Here is a 15,011-nt window from a genome sequence, read left to right on the forward strand (position 1 = left end):
AGTCATTTTTATTAGCTAATCTTGATTGCATAATTGTAACACACTGTTGTTTTTTTCGTTGTATCTTCCTGGTTTTCAGCTCGATTTCTTTCAAACCACAAAAGGTTTGAGGTTCAATAGTTAACCTATTCACCCACCGATTTTTAGCTTCTTCCCATAAGCGGTTTACCCTGTAGGTGTGACAACATATTGGTGTTATTTTTCTTGAATAATCGCTCATACCTCTTTGTCTGTTTATCGTATTCCAGCCAAAGTTGGTACCGAGATGCGCCTTTATACCCCCTTTCTCTGTGCCAAATGTCAAGGCAATCGAATATGGCGTTCAAGTTTTATAGCAGTTTTTGTAAGTGTGCAAAAAGAGGAAGAAAATAAGAAGAAAAAAATGAAGAAACTAACCCAATTTTTGAAGTCGAATATCTCGGGTACGCTTGAAGTGATTTCGCTCAAATTTGGAATGTGGAGTGCTGACGTTGGTGGGCGTGTCCACAGCAAAAATCGTCTTGTTTCAGCAAGGCGGAACAGAGCTACGGAGGTGCAAAAATTGCGTTTTCGTTCTTCCTGTCAATATACTCAAGGGTGTTGCGCGCCGGCTTCTTGGGCCGCACAACACATTACCGTGTGTCTTGATATATACAAAGCTTTGCCGGCTTGCCTGATAGAAAGTGTTTTGAACATACTCTATAGTCTGTCTTTGAATCGTTTTCGAGCACCGCAACTGTTAGATTGCCTCTTGAAATGGCAGCAAGAAAACCATCTCTTCAATTCCTATACAACATCCAGATCACATTCATCATGAGTGTGTGTTATTAGGGATGGTATCTTGTAGTAGGTTACATCCTTATCACGATCTGAATGGTTAGAGCAGTCAATAAATGTATGCAGCACCATTTCTATTTTCTGCGCTTGTACACAGTAGTAATGGTGGACATGAGGGCGAGTTGAATTATTTATGTAATGTTGCTCACGCAGTGAAATAACTCTATAGGTATATAGTCTGTTTTGTAAAATTACAAGCATCTATGTACCTTTGTAAGCCCTTCAAGTTCTAACCCAGGGGCAGATCCAGGAGTTGGCAAAGGGAGGGGCACAAACAGGCTAAGTTGTAAGTGGTTGGGGAGAGTCATATTCTCTAGTTCAGTGCTGCATTTTTGAAGCAGCAAATAATCATTTCTTAGTAGTGTCTCACTGTTGATTTTTGCCATTATTGCCTTTTCAGATGGTTGTGAAGTCTTAAAAGCTGTTTAAAAGGCTCTGGATGTCTGCAACACGATAATTATTTTAGAGGCGCTTAGTACGTACCAAGGTGCTGGGTGACAATCTCACAGTTAGTTTGACTTTGGTTTCAGGTGAATTTGTAATTAATGCTACTAAAATGTCATGAGTTTCTTGGCCTGACAATTGCAAAGTTTAGTAACTATTTTAATCAGAAGTATGACTGGCTCCTCCACAAGGTGAGGAATGGGGGGGGGGGCATTTGCCCCAAATGCCCCATCCTGGATCCGCCACTGTAACCAATATCACATTTGCAAACCCAATAAGTGCTATATGAAGAGCCAATTCTTCTCCTGTTTGGCTGCCCTGTTATATTATTATTACTGTATACAGATGGGAAAGAAACACCATAAGATTGTTATGATACATTAGCAAAAAAAATTAACACTACAGGTTGAGCCAGACAATAGTAACCATCACCTACAGCAGTACAACAACAGTTGTAGCTGCCAGTTTTACAGGAACTGAAGAATGTATACAGGTACATGTATATGTTGGATTTTATACTTTTCTGAAGTAACCCAAATTCTCCCCTTGACAGAGTTGTTTAGTCAGCACTTTACACAGTACTCTGTGCTCTGCTCAAAACAGGACATGTTTTGGATGCTGTATAAGCATTTCAATGACATGATGAATAATTTCAGCATCTTTTATTATATAAGAAATAAAGACATTTTGTTCTGAATAAGTACATTCATGGTAAATTCATAAGGCTGCAACACTCACAATCTCCTAGCAACTAAGTGACATTAAAAAAATTAAAATACACAAACTATCAAACAAGCACACCTCAACCATTCAGACTCCATTTTAGGCTTTGATCTGACCAAAATGTTATTATGGCAACAAATTACTAACCATGCCATAAAATTGCCATGATTAGATAACTGAGGTGTCATGGACAAGAGGGTTTTTACAATTACATAATTATATAGTAATTATTAAATTAGGATACAATATTATATATATATATATATATATATATAAATTATAGTTGTGATAAGTTGTTTATATGTACATGTGCCTCTGATTTAGTGTACATTGTGCGACATCATGAGTAGTAAGTCATATCTAAATTTTAACCTATGTGAGTAAGTTAATAGACCAATTACTGATCCTACGCAGTTATGATATTGGTTGGTTAAAATTTCTGTAGCAATTATGGCATTGCCTTCTAACACATACCTTACCATATAAACTACAGAAGACATGATGCAACTTACCTCTTGTGCTTACTAATACGTATGTACTAATGATGATCATAAAACATAAAACTTCTTACTACAATGTGTCTATCATATACCATATTCACCCATACAGAACAATCATGGACAGTTACTATGATCATAATAGCTAGCCCCTCGCTTAATAAGGTTTGAGTCTGCATGAAGATGGAAGAAAATATATTATAGCTTATAGCTACTATTATGGATTCATAGTTGACACTAATCTGCTTGTTGAGCTATCTAGTTTTCAGCATCATCATGATGTAATAATTCGACAATTACATTTATGTACAATATAATTACAAAGGGTCAGGAGGGTTATCAAGTTATTAAATAATTATATAGCTACAGCTCTGAAACCATCAAAATTAACGAGACAGCTTCAAGTTGTGGTTGGTGTGAATTTGAACATGCCGGATATACTTCTTGAACACTGACTAGCTTCAAAATGAGAGACACGGGTCTTATAGTAGTGAAACTCATCTGTAGACAGATACCATAACTGACTATAGACTAAAATGAGCGGCTATAGCGGCTTAGCTACGTATGTCCCCTTCTGCCGCAGTGTGGCAAAAACCATAATTGCTAGCTATTATAGGAATAATTAAAAGCTGTAACAATCCACAACCTTAATTGCTATATACAAACCTGCACAAAAGGGAGCGAAGACGAAGCACAACAAAATTAGTCCGAGTCGCTGCCACTTCAAGTATGTAGCTGTGGGAGACCTGTGCTCCATTTTGACTTACTGTAAAACACCTTAAGCCGGGAACCGAGATAGCTACCGTTTCCACAAAGATTTCACCTGTGCTTGAGTCACCTTGGCCAATTGAGAAGAACTTGGCAGTTTGTCTCTGAGGATTTCCAAATCTTTGCAACACGTCTGAAACGCAAAGCGGAAAAACGTTATCCAGTACGTCACTTCCTGCCTCTTACCCAATCGATGGTTTAGACCCTTTTAATATATATTTCTTTATCAAGACACACGGTAGTGTGTCGTGCGGCCCAAGAAGCCGGCGCGTAACACCCGTGAGTATATTGACCAACCTTATATCGTATGAGTTTATAGACGAATAGTCTATAGTACACCGTCTCCCGGTTATGGACTATATGTCTATAAACGCAATTCGCTACATATAGACTATTACTCTATACCCTCGATATAGAGTATTTCTCCATAGAAACTACGGGACCATGAGCGATGGCCGGTTTCACGTGGCAGTGGTGTGCTTATTTTGGGGAACAGGTTAATTGGTCAGTTTGATTTGATTAAGCAGCTTCTTCCTTCGCCTCGCCTTTGACTCAGAGATGGATCAAAGCTTTGTTTCTCGGGTAATTTTAATTAGCTACTGTATATATGTATTGAAGGCTCTGGCAGCGCCCGCCCCTGTCGGGTGCTACCAGGATCGTCATTGTGTGCCTAGAGAGGGTACAGTCTCACCACGAGACCATTCAATACAGCTACTACCTAGATTTTATTGTCCATCAAAGTCATGGCCTAGAGAGAGCCTGTACGGTCTCACTACGAGAAATTCAGTATCTAGATTGTATTGTGCATCTGAAAGTTATGGTCTAGCGTTCTCTCCTTCAGTCTTGTATTGATATAGTGCTGCACACAAGCTCTCTAGTTTTATACAAAAGCAACGGGTTCAGCAGCTATAGCTACCATATGGGTCAAAACTACAAAGGGTATTTGACAGATACTTCGTGATTCCTGGGATACTATGAGAAATCTGTCAATTTATATCCTAGTTGGGTTACTCAGTCTACAGGCTATAGCTATACTCCAACTGAAATAAGGTATGGATAACAGCAGCCCCGACCAGTTCCAGATAGCAACAGATTTCTGTACATTGGTCCGCACACATTGCATTGGAAAGAGCAAGGGGTAGCTAATGTCTTGGGACTCTCGTACACCTATCTGAGAAATCCAATTATAAATACATGAAATATTTATTGAAATAATACAGTTTGAAATACTTAAATATTGGGACTCTCGTACACCTTGTTGGGTTTTTGTGTGGGCGCTGGCTACACCTTGGGAAAGAACAAGCCTGGTTTGCCATAATGAGGTTTGTACTCTGTCCTGGGGGCTTATAATGCCAGTGACACAATTAATTTCAAAATATTCTTTCCGTGAAGTAAAATATTAATGCATACTAAAAAAACAATATAGCGAACATGAATGTATCCACTTCATGATGTATTTAACTCAAGACCATGCTCTAGATAGTACAATATATTGTCTGTAGCGAGGCCGGGTAAGCTCAGAGGATCCAGAGGTATGACACATGTTTCATTAATCTGGCTTTATGGCATTGTGGAGATCGACCTTAAATACAATTTCCAGTGCTATTCTCTTCCATTATTTCTGTTTCATGAGGTATGTGCTATCTATCTACCCAACTCTACTGACAATTGACAATTATATTATAGCAAATATCTACATCATTGTAGATGTAACATGTATTGTGATTGTCTGCATCACAGACATTGTCTGCCTGTCCATTAAATCAATATAAACTTGAAATTCTGTGAAGACATTGCAGTTTTTACTTATTGTATACTGCATGGTCATGTTCAGCATATAGCTACTGATTAGCAAGCTACTCATGTGAACTATGAATTCAAATCTGAATTATGAATTTCAAATCTGAATTATGAATTTCAAATCTAGGCATTGTTTGCCACAAATAACCTTCTGCTAACTGTAGTAGTTTTCTCAGTCACTCTAGCATTCCAGGTTGCGGTAAACAGCATTTTAATGGGAAAATGTCTGATAGCAATAATTTAACGTTCAACTTGTCATCAAGTGGGGTATTGTCATTGTCTATAGTTACATGTGCACACGGCTATATAGTTAACTACATATACTATGATGCGTACATGTGTGTGTGCATGTGTGTATGTGTGTGTGTGTGCGTGTGTGCGTGTGTGTATGTGTGTGTGTGTGTGTGTGTGTGTGTGTGTGTGCAGTCTTAAAAGTTGTCAATGATATACTGTACCATACAGCCTAAGTCAGATATGAGCTATCCATCCTATATTTTTATCTTGGTAATCTTAGTGCTATCATACAAAATCATGATCAGTATACGACTGATCAGTTCTTTCTGCCAGCCATAGCTAGCTACTTAATTGTACATATGTGTTAGGCCATACTTGCCTATTGTTGCTCGTACCCAGCTGACCCAATTTTGAAGAAAAGAAATTATATTTGTAATCACTGCGAAAAGATTTAGATACTCTAACAGAACAGTCAGATGGTACAATTATTATCTCAAAAGTAAAGGAGTAGATCACATAATACCAGCATTCCTTACCCCTGACTAAGAAAATCTACAATACGTCAGTGCCATGTATAGCTCATCGAGCTATATATGTAACTACTAGCTATGTTTATAATCATTTATGATAGTTATGTCACTAGGGACTTGACAGGTCTGCATACAGTACAGTATAAATGTTTCTTTAATCTGACTTACTAATCTATTATTTTTGTAATAGATGTAGCTTGTAACCCAAAATTATAAAGAAGTTTTTTGCCTATCAACCAACCCATTTTGTTGCAAAATTGATCCGAGCAACAACTTTTCAAATAGGTATGGCCTTAATTAGCTGGCCTATATATTAAGAATATACTACATTTATTAAATTTGCATTGCTGTTTCATGCTAGTTAATTATATTGTTGTACTTCTGCAGCATTACTGGGTGAGGAGTGTATAAGTGCTATAGAGTAAGCAGTGAACTCCAGCATACAGCAGCTTATTTTGCTGCTCAGATTTATATAGCAGGCTGCAAGTTCCCTAAAAGCTTTATAGCCAGCAAAACTCAACAAAACCAACCATAACATGTGTAAAAGATCAGTCCATATTCATGTAATGAGGTGGTCAAAATTATAGTACTCTGCATGTTTATTTTAAAGAGGTGGGTCCTTATACAGGTGGTCAGTACAAAACAATTATCATTATTATGTACAAGCTATGATTGGTATTTAACTATACGACAGGTTCATTGTTACATGTGGTCCTTAGAAGCTGAGACCACCAAGTTGTACTCTAGCAAACCTTATGAAACCTTCAACCATTTCTGTTTTCTTTTTCTAAATAGAAGTTTAGGCACTAGGACTTTGTCCGTATCCATATATGTGTGGCCAGCCACAAGTCAGCTAATCTCTTTTTAAAGTCTGATATGGTGGGTGCTGAAACCACTTCAGTTGGTAAATAGTTCCACTGATTTCTCTGTGTAAAAAAGCTGGCTTTCAATTGTAATCTGCACTGCTGTTTGTAGAGTTTCAGATGGTGACCCCTTTTGTGGGAGATGGGATAAAGCATAAATTTGACCAGTCAATATCATGATAACCTTTTAGGAGTTCATATGTCTCTATGAGGTTGCCACATTGTCTTCGGCAATATAAAACGAATAAACTTTTAAGTTCCTTCAGTCTAAAAACTCAAAAAGCAGATCAGCTAAAACAGCTGCTAGGTTAGTTTACCATCTTTGTACTCTCTCCAGGGTATCAATGTCCTTAGCTAAGCATGGACACCAAAGTTGCACACAATACTCTAGGTGAGGTCTTACATAAGTCTTGTACAAAAAATAAATAGTTATTTAGAGAGATCTTTACAAATGTCCTTTTGAGAATTTCCAGAATTTGTGTCACACAAGCAGCAGCTTTATCACAATGCATGCAAGCAAGGATAATGTAGTCCAAACACCCATATCTTTTTCAAAGTCAACTTAATTCAATTGCAGTAGCTAGGGACCTTGGGGTAGTAGAAGTTCCCATTGTGTAAATTGTACTTAAAGTTTTACCAATGTGCATAACTTTACATTTCTCAAGGTTGAAATCAAGTTGAGAAGCCCGCAGAATCTTGACCATCCTTGCATGTTGTCCAAGTCTTGCTTCATTTTAACTATGGCAATGCCTCTTGTGAAATGGTGTTGATATTCACTGGACTCTATGGACTACTGGACTGAAACACTAGCTAGGATCAATTCTTTAGAGGACTTTGTTAGGGACTTAGTTTAATGGAAGCTATACATTTCTTGATGTCAATTGGCAGTCTGCTGGTAGATCAGTTTATGATGTGGAATTAATAGTTGGAGGTGGCTTTTAATACAGATGGTTTCTAAGATGAGCTCCACTGCTATGTAATTGCTTGTACAAAACACGTATATTATTATGTTGCATGAGTGCTTGTCAATGAGTGTACCATTAACTAGATTTCATTGCTCAAGTATCATTTTTAAAAACATTTTTGTGATCATCATATTTATTTAGCAAACTTGCGAATCAGTTGCAAAAGAGATTGAAGGAATATTAGTTAGTAAGTGTACAGGAAAGAAGCCCACGAAGGAACTTGTACTGAATGAACTGGAAGGTGCTGTAGAATCTCTTGCTTCCAATTCATGCAAGGCAAAGCGTCGTAAAAAGTTAAAACAGATTAGTGGACGGCAATACAATTATGAAGGCCACAGGAAAGTGAATTCATCAGCAACAAGGCCTCGTCGTAGAGATCGTCACAGCTCAGCCTCAAGAATGAATGTTGATCTTGATTCAAATACAGGTAACAGGCATGCAATGCATCATGATATGCCTATGTAAAGAGCTATGTACATTACTGGCAGACCTTTATCAAGAACTTGCATGATCAATTAAGACAACATGCAGTGATTTGTAAATAAAGCTGGCTGAGATACATTTGCATTTGTCTAGTTTTACATTTGCTAAACAAAATTCATGTGGTCTATGTGAATTTCATGTATTAATGCATTCTCCGTCTCCTCTAGTAAGGTATATGTGTGTACTATATACACCGTAATGTAGATGCCTGTTATCTTGATACTGTTAGTGCATTTAACAAAGGGAGAATAGCACAGCCTTTCACAAATTAATAATCCCAACTTTTACATAAGAAGTAAGTTTGTGATTAATTATCATAAATTTTGGGCAGAAGCATACAAGTTCACAATTTACAATAATATAAATAGATTTGTTTTTTGCAGATGAGGTACCTATATCTAATGATTCAGTAGATATGACATGGTCAAGTGCAGTGACAGATGAATTGGACCAGGAGTATGGTGACAATATTGAATCAGAGAGTGATCCTAAATGTGAACTACAATAGTCCCTTGCAATGCAGACATGTTTTTTTATTAATGCAGGTGAACTTGATGCATTGTGCATTGAAATTGAGCACAATCTAAAAGAATACCAAGCCAAGCAAAATGCAAGTGGATCTGCCTGGCGTCAACGCATAGAAAGAAGAGAGGAAGCATGGGAAGTCAATCGCAGAGCCATATTCGAACATGTGGTGAGAAATGAGACTCTGCCAGAACAAAACGTAATGAGAAGCATGCATAATGTGCATGCATGTATATTAAGTGTTTCAATAATGTAGGACTGTTCTTTGTGTGGGAAAAGGGCTTTTATACGCTGTTCCAATTGTGGTTCTGCCGTGCTGTTGTGTGCAGCCTGTGATGATGTCATTCATAGCAGTCATCCACTACATGACAGAGAAATCTGGTGTGGATCGCACTTTGTACCAGTACCACCAACAACTAGTATTTGTGAAGAAAATCTAGAGTTTATCACCATAAGTAAGTATTTAAACTTGTGAATAATGCTTTGACACACAAGCAATTATTCATGGGTCTTTGGCTATCACCCTCATTAGATGTTTCTATATCTGTATGACAGGAAGATTCTGGCCATTAAAGCAGCCATGGAGGTGCCCCAGTTGTGAAAGTGTAGGAACCTACAAAAGAATTCCTATTAATCAAGATAGGTGCATTGTGACAACACCAGAAGGTAATGTGTGTGGTATGGATGAATTCTTTTTTTAGTTTTTCAGAATGTCTAGAAAGAATCTTACTAAAAGTTATATAATTTCTTCATTATTCTCCTAGGGATTTGACACCAAGTGTAACACATTTAGAATTCCATGGAATTCTATGCGTAGAAGGAAAAAAATTGCCGAGTGAATATTTTAATTATTATTTTTCTGTAGCTATATTATTGCATACTCCTGTTTCATCAAAGTTAGTTAATTAAAGTATTCTAAATGTATCTGAACTCATGCAGTTTTGAAATCCAAAATAGTGATAATTAAAAGCTAGTCAGAATCTGGTATCTTGTACAAAATTTGATTTGAAAATCTGAATCCTGCATAGGATTCTCAAGGATTCTCTGTGCTGTCAGACCCCTTTTGTTCTTAAATTTAACAATCTTTGTATCAACTATATAACACATGTATACCGTATGCATTAAATTAGGACTGAACATAATTGTGAATATATCACCAATATATAATATTGCTCTATTCAAATAGTAAAACAGTGACTATATTGTATTCACTAGTAACATACAACTATTAACTTTACTGTAGTCAACTATTAACTTTACTGAGTACTACAATGTAAAAGTTGATTTATTGTATATAATAGTCTTATTACTATTTACTTAACAGGAAGATTTGACTTGGATGTCTGTACTCTGGCATGTGAACATTGTTCATTTGTGCTAGAGGATATGTTACCCGCCATCATAGATTCTGGCTTTTGGCCTGGGAATGTAGCCAGAAGACATCAATACTTATTTTCTAAGAAGGTGTTTGATTTGTTTGATCTTCTTCATAAAGTACTTCCTGGTACTTCTGTGAGTGGATTCCTTCACACTCTAGAAGAGGTGTCAGCTCTTAATGGAAGGGTGCGTGTTGTTAACTGCACAATAATTTATCAATTGCATGTTCTTTGTGTTTTTCATAGCTCTCTCCCACACACACAAATCATTTATTATATATCTCTCCATAATACTGTGTGTTTGTGTGTGCATGCAGTGTGTGTGTGTGTGTGTGTGTGTGTGTGTGTGTGTGTGTGTGTGTGTGTGCATGCGCACGCATTGCATGTGTGTGAATGTGCGTATACACCACAGAGAATTGGTCCTCTGTGATGTAGCTATTGGCAGCAGCCCTGTCCCTAACTGTGTGGTGAAGACCATGGTACCCTAGAATTAGCTTTGGAACCCAAACAACAAGGCCATGTATATACACTTCATGCATTGCATACACTGGAGCATTGATAAAGATCAAGGAGAAGCTCAGGTCCCTGCTATTGTCTGTGGCCCATCCGTCCTCCATGAGGTCCGCCTAGCCTTGTAAATAGGTTAGTAAGCGGAATGTGTCTCATGGTTGGGATGAGGCCAGGATAAAGAGAATCCTGGGACAGGCAGTCAAGAAGTGTGTATGTGTGTGTGTGTGCGTGTGTGTGTGTGAATGCATGTTTAATGTTATTTCTGTAAAATGTGCATGCATATGCAACATGAAATTATATAGCTACATGTGCATGCTTAAGTTGAAAAATCTAATTTATAGTAATTCCTTGCAATTGCCAATCTATGTATAATTATTTTTTGTATAAAGAAAAGTTACCTTCCTATATATACTACTCTTTGTATAATCTATAATTTAGTACATATTTACAATAATTTATTTCAACATTAAAGACTTCACTCATTAAATCAAGAAACCTTTATGAAAGGCTTTGAAGAGTTCAGATACTGCCGGATGGAGATTCAGCAGCTGCAGCACACCTCACCATTTGAATGTCCTGCTTGTCACAGAAAGCAGCATTCAGCACATGTAGATGGCAACAAGAAGTTGTATAGATTTTACAAAGTTCCCAGGTATACTGTTTATCTACATATAAATGGGTGATGGTATGAGCAGCCTAAATGAACTCGTAGAGGTATCCGAGACTCCTACTACAAAGGAACATTTTTTGTTAATAATGAAGAGGTTGATCATCATTTGGAATTAGTGAATTACCATGATGACACTGTAAGTAAACAACAATATGTTTTACTTTCCTTTAGATCAATTAGCTTGGCAATTAAATGTATCCATTGCAGTGAATAACTATTCTACATAAATAGTAACTTATTATTGGCTCCCTGCTACACAGACTTTCTTGCGGGTCCCTATAGTGGATAGTGTTTAGTAATCGTTTTTACATATATAATTGAAAGGCACAAGAAAGCATGTAAAGGTTTACAATGGAGTATGTCAATCACTTTGGTGTTTACACACTTAACTATGTTTCACACAAAAATACATAATGTGTCACTATTACACTTGATGGATGTTGTACAGCACAAACCCTATATATGCTATGATGATAATAACAACATATCTATTAGATGGTACAGTAGTACTGCTTTAGGCTTTCCTCAAAGTTGAAGGAGTAACAAAATGCTGTCATTGTGAATACACCTGTATTGCGCATGACGAAAAGCATCTTTACAAAAGGTGTTAATGTACAGTGTATATACCAACAAATCCTGTGTTGACTTACAGAAGGTTGAATAGAGAATTTTAAACCAAATCATCATAACCCAATTTTTGGCCTGCTTTCACATGAATCTGCTACCCCACCCACCTGCCTGCCTGACTGCAGCTTGTTGGCCTGAATGTATGCAGTCACTAGGGTATGGCCATCATTTCACATCACGAAAAAAGTCATGTGCATGTGCCTAAAGTACACGGTCATTTTCTTCACGCATGGAAACCACACCAAGGTATTAATTGTCTGTATTAAGACTTTCCTTAGTGGAGATGTCACTAAATAAATTTAAATGCATTCAGGCCAACAAGCTGCAGTCAGGCAGGCAGGTGGGTGGGGTAGCAGATTCATGTGAAAGCAGGCCAAAAATTGGGTTATGATGATTTGGTTTAAAATTCTCTATTCAACCTTCTGTAAGTCAACACAGGATTTGTTGCTATATACACTGTACATTAACACCTTTTGTAAAGATGCTTTTCGTCATGATATATCTGTTTTAAATCAATCATAGCAACCTGTAGGAAATCATGCAATCAGAGTACAGCTACATGTTTGGCCCCTTATCAATAGCTAAAAGCTATTAGTTGTTGTATGCACCTGACACCTACACACAATTCTGAAACATGTACGTACTGTTCAGGCACTAAGGCAAATTAGGAACTTGATGATTAGTACAACACAGGAAGATGTTTCACAGTTGGAAGATTTGGGCATCCAAAGTTTCAATTTATATTATCAGGAGCTATTATCATGTGACATACAGTAGTTTCCATTTGCTTTCTTAGTTAACTCCATGCCTAGCTGGATAGAATGAAAATACCAGAGCAACTAGGCATTAGTAAGCACCAGTCTGTGAAGGTAGTGCCCTAACTAATGCTATGATCTTCCTCTCTCTCTCTCTCTCTCTCACACACACACACACACACACACACACACACACACACACACACACACACACACACACACACACACACACACACACACACACACACACACACACACACACACACACACACACACACACACACACACACACACACACACACACACACACAAATTAATTCAGTATTTTGATCTGCATTTGCTATTTTTGTAGCAACCAGGTATGTGCGGTACGAGTAGATGGAAGGCAGCCAAATCTACTTCAAAGACAATGAGGGGTTTGGATGAGACTGGAGTTGTTGTGGCTGGCTGTCGTCACATAATTGCCCAAAAAGCAGTCAACATGTTTCGTGGTGAAATGTACGTATGTGTGTTATTAACTTAATTGTAATCTTTATTTGATAAAGATAGGGCTATACTCATTTTCTGCACATGGATTATCTCACTCATCGGAATCTGAGTTATCTAATTCATGATGTGATATGCAAATATTGGCCATGGACCAGCAGTGTCCACTATTCAGGCAACAGTAGTGGAAACGAAATGATTCCTTGCCTCCCTGTAATGCATGCAAAAGCTCACACTTGGCATTGTCAGGTAATAATTACAGGTATAGCACACAGAATAATATGTTTAATTATGCTGTAAAGGTGCTATGGGGTGCTCGGTGGCAAGATGGAGCTGGCGCAGGATCTGGGGAGGATATGGAGCTGTTTTTCAGCTACATTTCAAGATGGAGTCCGTCAACTAAATACATGTTGGCTTATCGTATGTACTTGAAAAGCAATTTGTCTATTCACTTTCACTATACCTGCACTACAGGCAGAGAAGACTTTCTCACTGAAGCTGTGAGGTTTTGGAATCAACGAAAAATTGATTCTCTTCCTCAAACATTAATCCAGAGACTGAGAAAGGTGTAATCCTCTTTAAGTACACCAAAATATTTTATATACTTTTTTGTAGACAGATGAGAAGTTATTAACCCTGGAGGGAGAACTTAATACACTGCGGGTGACCTCAAGCATCAACACAACTGAAGACAGCCTACATTTATATAAAGCTAATATACAAGCAGTAACAAGAGGTATATACCGTGTACATGTGTGTGTGTGTATATAATATTTTGTGAATTGTATAGTAGACACTATTTTGTGGTCTATTCACACAAACATGCTAATGATCTGATCCCTATGTGTTTCAGGTGAGCTGAACAAGGAATTTTCAGAGAGAGATAACCGAGAGCAGTACTTCAAACTCTGGAAGCATATGGGTATAGCTACCTCTCTCACAGAATTTAGTGCTAGCAGTGATATTGTTGATAGTATAATACTAGGTATGTATGATGTGTGTATGTAATAGAATTTGTGACGATACAAGCATATGTCAGAAAAGACTTTAAAAACGTCAACACCTACTTTTGTACAATACATATACATTCAATTCTCTAGAATCTGCTCAGCTCTATAAGGAAGCAACATCTGTGGTTTCAAGATCACAGACTAACACTGTAAGACTTCGGGAACTGGAAGAGTTATTATTGATCGTAGATGATGCTTCAAGAGAGCAGTGTTTGCAAGAAGGGAAACAATTGGTAATTAAGACCTGCTTAGAGCACTTCCAAGCTGATATGGAAATGCTATTTTTAAGTATAAAAAAGAAACAAGTCAATGTACAAAATTTAGCAAGTGCGTAAACTTGGAATAATGCATTTGTGATTATGCTAGTGTAAATAGCATCTAGTAAGCAAAGAGCACACCTGAGGCACAGTGTAGCAACAGAGAAGAATAGGCTGGCAACCTGTGTAGATAAATACAATCAACTTTGTGGTGCTGCAGTAGATGAATACCACACAACATCAGTGGAGAGTATCTTAGATGGAGATTTTCCATGGTCACTGCTTACAGGTAAAGCTAGTAGAAAGTAAATTACCTAGCTTTATTATAATAGTGATGTGCACCTGACACATTGTCATCTAACATATTTGCATATACTAAATTGTTAGTAAACAAAGGGTATTTAACTAAAATAATAACATAAAATTTTTGATAGAATGTACCGACTTGCCGTGTGTCAAGCATGGCGTGTTTGCTTATAAATCCATGAACATGCTATAGTATATACAGCGAAACCTCTATTAGTGCAGAACATAAGCCCTTAAAATTGACATAATCGTTCACTTTTTGATAAAAGCACCAATTTTTTTACAGAGTATATGGAGCGTGCACTAAGTGTTTTAAGAAGGGGAGGCACGTAAATAGTCCTCAGGAACACCCCTTTTTGCACCCTG

At 37.4% G+C, this 15,011-nt stretch overlaps 3 protein-coding genes across 4 annotated transcripts in view; 2 read left to right on the forward strand and 1 right to left on the reverse strand.

Moving 5' to 3' along the window:
- Positions 1 to 3,363, reverse strand: part of LOC136256841 (uncharacterized) — a 78,616-nt gene extending 75,253 nt beyond the window's left edge. The window contains exon 1 of the mRNA XM_066049899.1: positions 3,147 to 3,363. Within this exon, the coding sequence (XP_065905971.1) occupies positions 3,147 to 3,237 (91 nt within the window). The 5' untranslated portion in view covers positions 3,238 to 3,363. The remainder of the gene's footprint in view (positions 1 to 3,146) is intronic.
- Positions 3,364 to 3,686: 323 nt separating this feature from the next.
- LOC136256843 (uncharacterized) lies at positions 3,687 to 10,333 on the forward strand. The gene is made up of 8 exons (XM_066049900.1): positions 3,687 to 3,830; positions 7,782 to 8,067; positions 8,507 to 8,617; positions 8,669 to 8,847; positions 8,905 to 9,103; positions 9,204 to 9,314; positions 9,973 to 10,211; positions 10,271 to 10,333. Exons 1-8 carry the CDS (start codon positions 3,807 to 3,809, stop codon positions 10,313 to 10,315), a joined length of 1,194 nt encoding a protein of 397 aa, XP_065905972.1. The 5' UTR covers positions 3,687 to 3,806; the 3' UTR covers positions 10,316 to 10,333.
- A 719-nt stretch (positions 10,334 to 11,052) lies between these two features.
- On the forward strand, positions 11,053 to 14,663 carry LOC136256844 (uncharacterized). Of its 2 annotated transcripts, XM_066049903.1 has the most exons (9): positions 11,053 to 11,186; positions 11,247 to 11,340; positions 12,939 to 13,084; positions 13,375 to 13,492; positions 13,547 to 13,638; positions 13,688 to 13,808; positions 13,926 to 14,057; positions 14,173 to 14,409; positions 14,458 to 14,663. In XM_066049903.1, exons 4-9 carry the CDS (start codon positions 13,429 to 13,431, stop codon positions 14,646 to 14,648), a joined length of 837 nt encoding a protein of 278 aa, XP_065905975.1. In that variant the 5' UTR covers positions 11,053 to 11,186; positions 11,247 to 11,340; positions 12,939 to 13,084; positions 13,375 to 13,428; the 3' UTR covers positions 14,649 to 14,663. The 2 variants fall into 2 exon arrangements, with proteins under 2 accessions (XP_065905975.1, XP_065905973.1); XM_066049901.1 differs by lacking the exons at positions 11,053 to 11,186; positions 11,247 to 11,340; positions 12,939 to 13,084 and adding an exon at positions 13,137 to 13,321.
- Positions 14,664 to 15,011: the final 348 nt, after the last annotated feature.

Source organism: Dysidea avara, chromosome 5 (assembly GCF_963678975.1).
Source record: "Dysidea avara chromosome 5, odDysAvar1.4, whole genome shotgun sequence".
NCBI lineage: Eukaryota > Metazoa > Porifera > Demospongiae > Dictyoceratida > Dysideidae > Dysidea > Dysidea avara.

What these genes read in the sequence shown, in the direction of transcription:
- LOC136256844 (XM_066049901.1), top strand. Translation starts at nt 13,157, where the DNA reads ATGGATTATCTCACTCATCGGAATCTGAGTTATCTAATTCATGATGTG. An exon ending in TAATCCAGAGACTGAGAAAG is followed by an intron (nt 13,639 to 13,687) that starts GTGTAATCCTCT and finishes ACTTTTTTGTAG; the next exon opens with ACAGATGAGAAGTTATTAAC. An exon ending in CAATGTACAAAATTTAGCAA is followed by an intron (nt 14,410 to 14,457) that starts GTGCGTAAACTT and finishes TAGTGTAAATAG; the next exon opens with CATCTAGTAAGCAAAGAGCA.
- LOC136256843 (XM_066049900.1), top strand. Translation starts at nt 3,807, where the DNA reads ATGGATCAAAGCTTTGTTTCTCGG. An exon ending in ATCAAAGCTTTGTTTCTCGG is followed by an intron (nt 3,831 to 7,781) that starts GTAATTTTAATT and finishes ATATTTATTTAG; the next exon opens with CAAACTTGCGAATCAGTTGC. An exon ending in ATCAGAGAGTGATCCTAAAT is followed by an intron (nt 8,618 to 8,668) that starts GTGAACTACAAT and finishes TTATTAATGCAG; the next exon opens with GTGAACTTGATGCATTGTGC.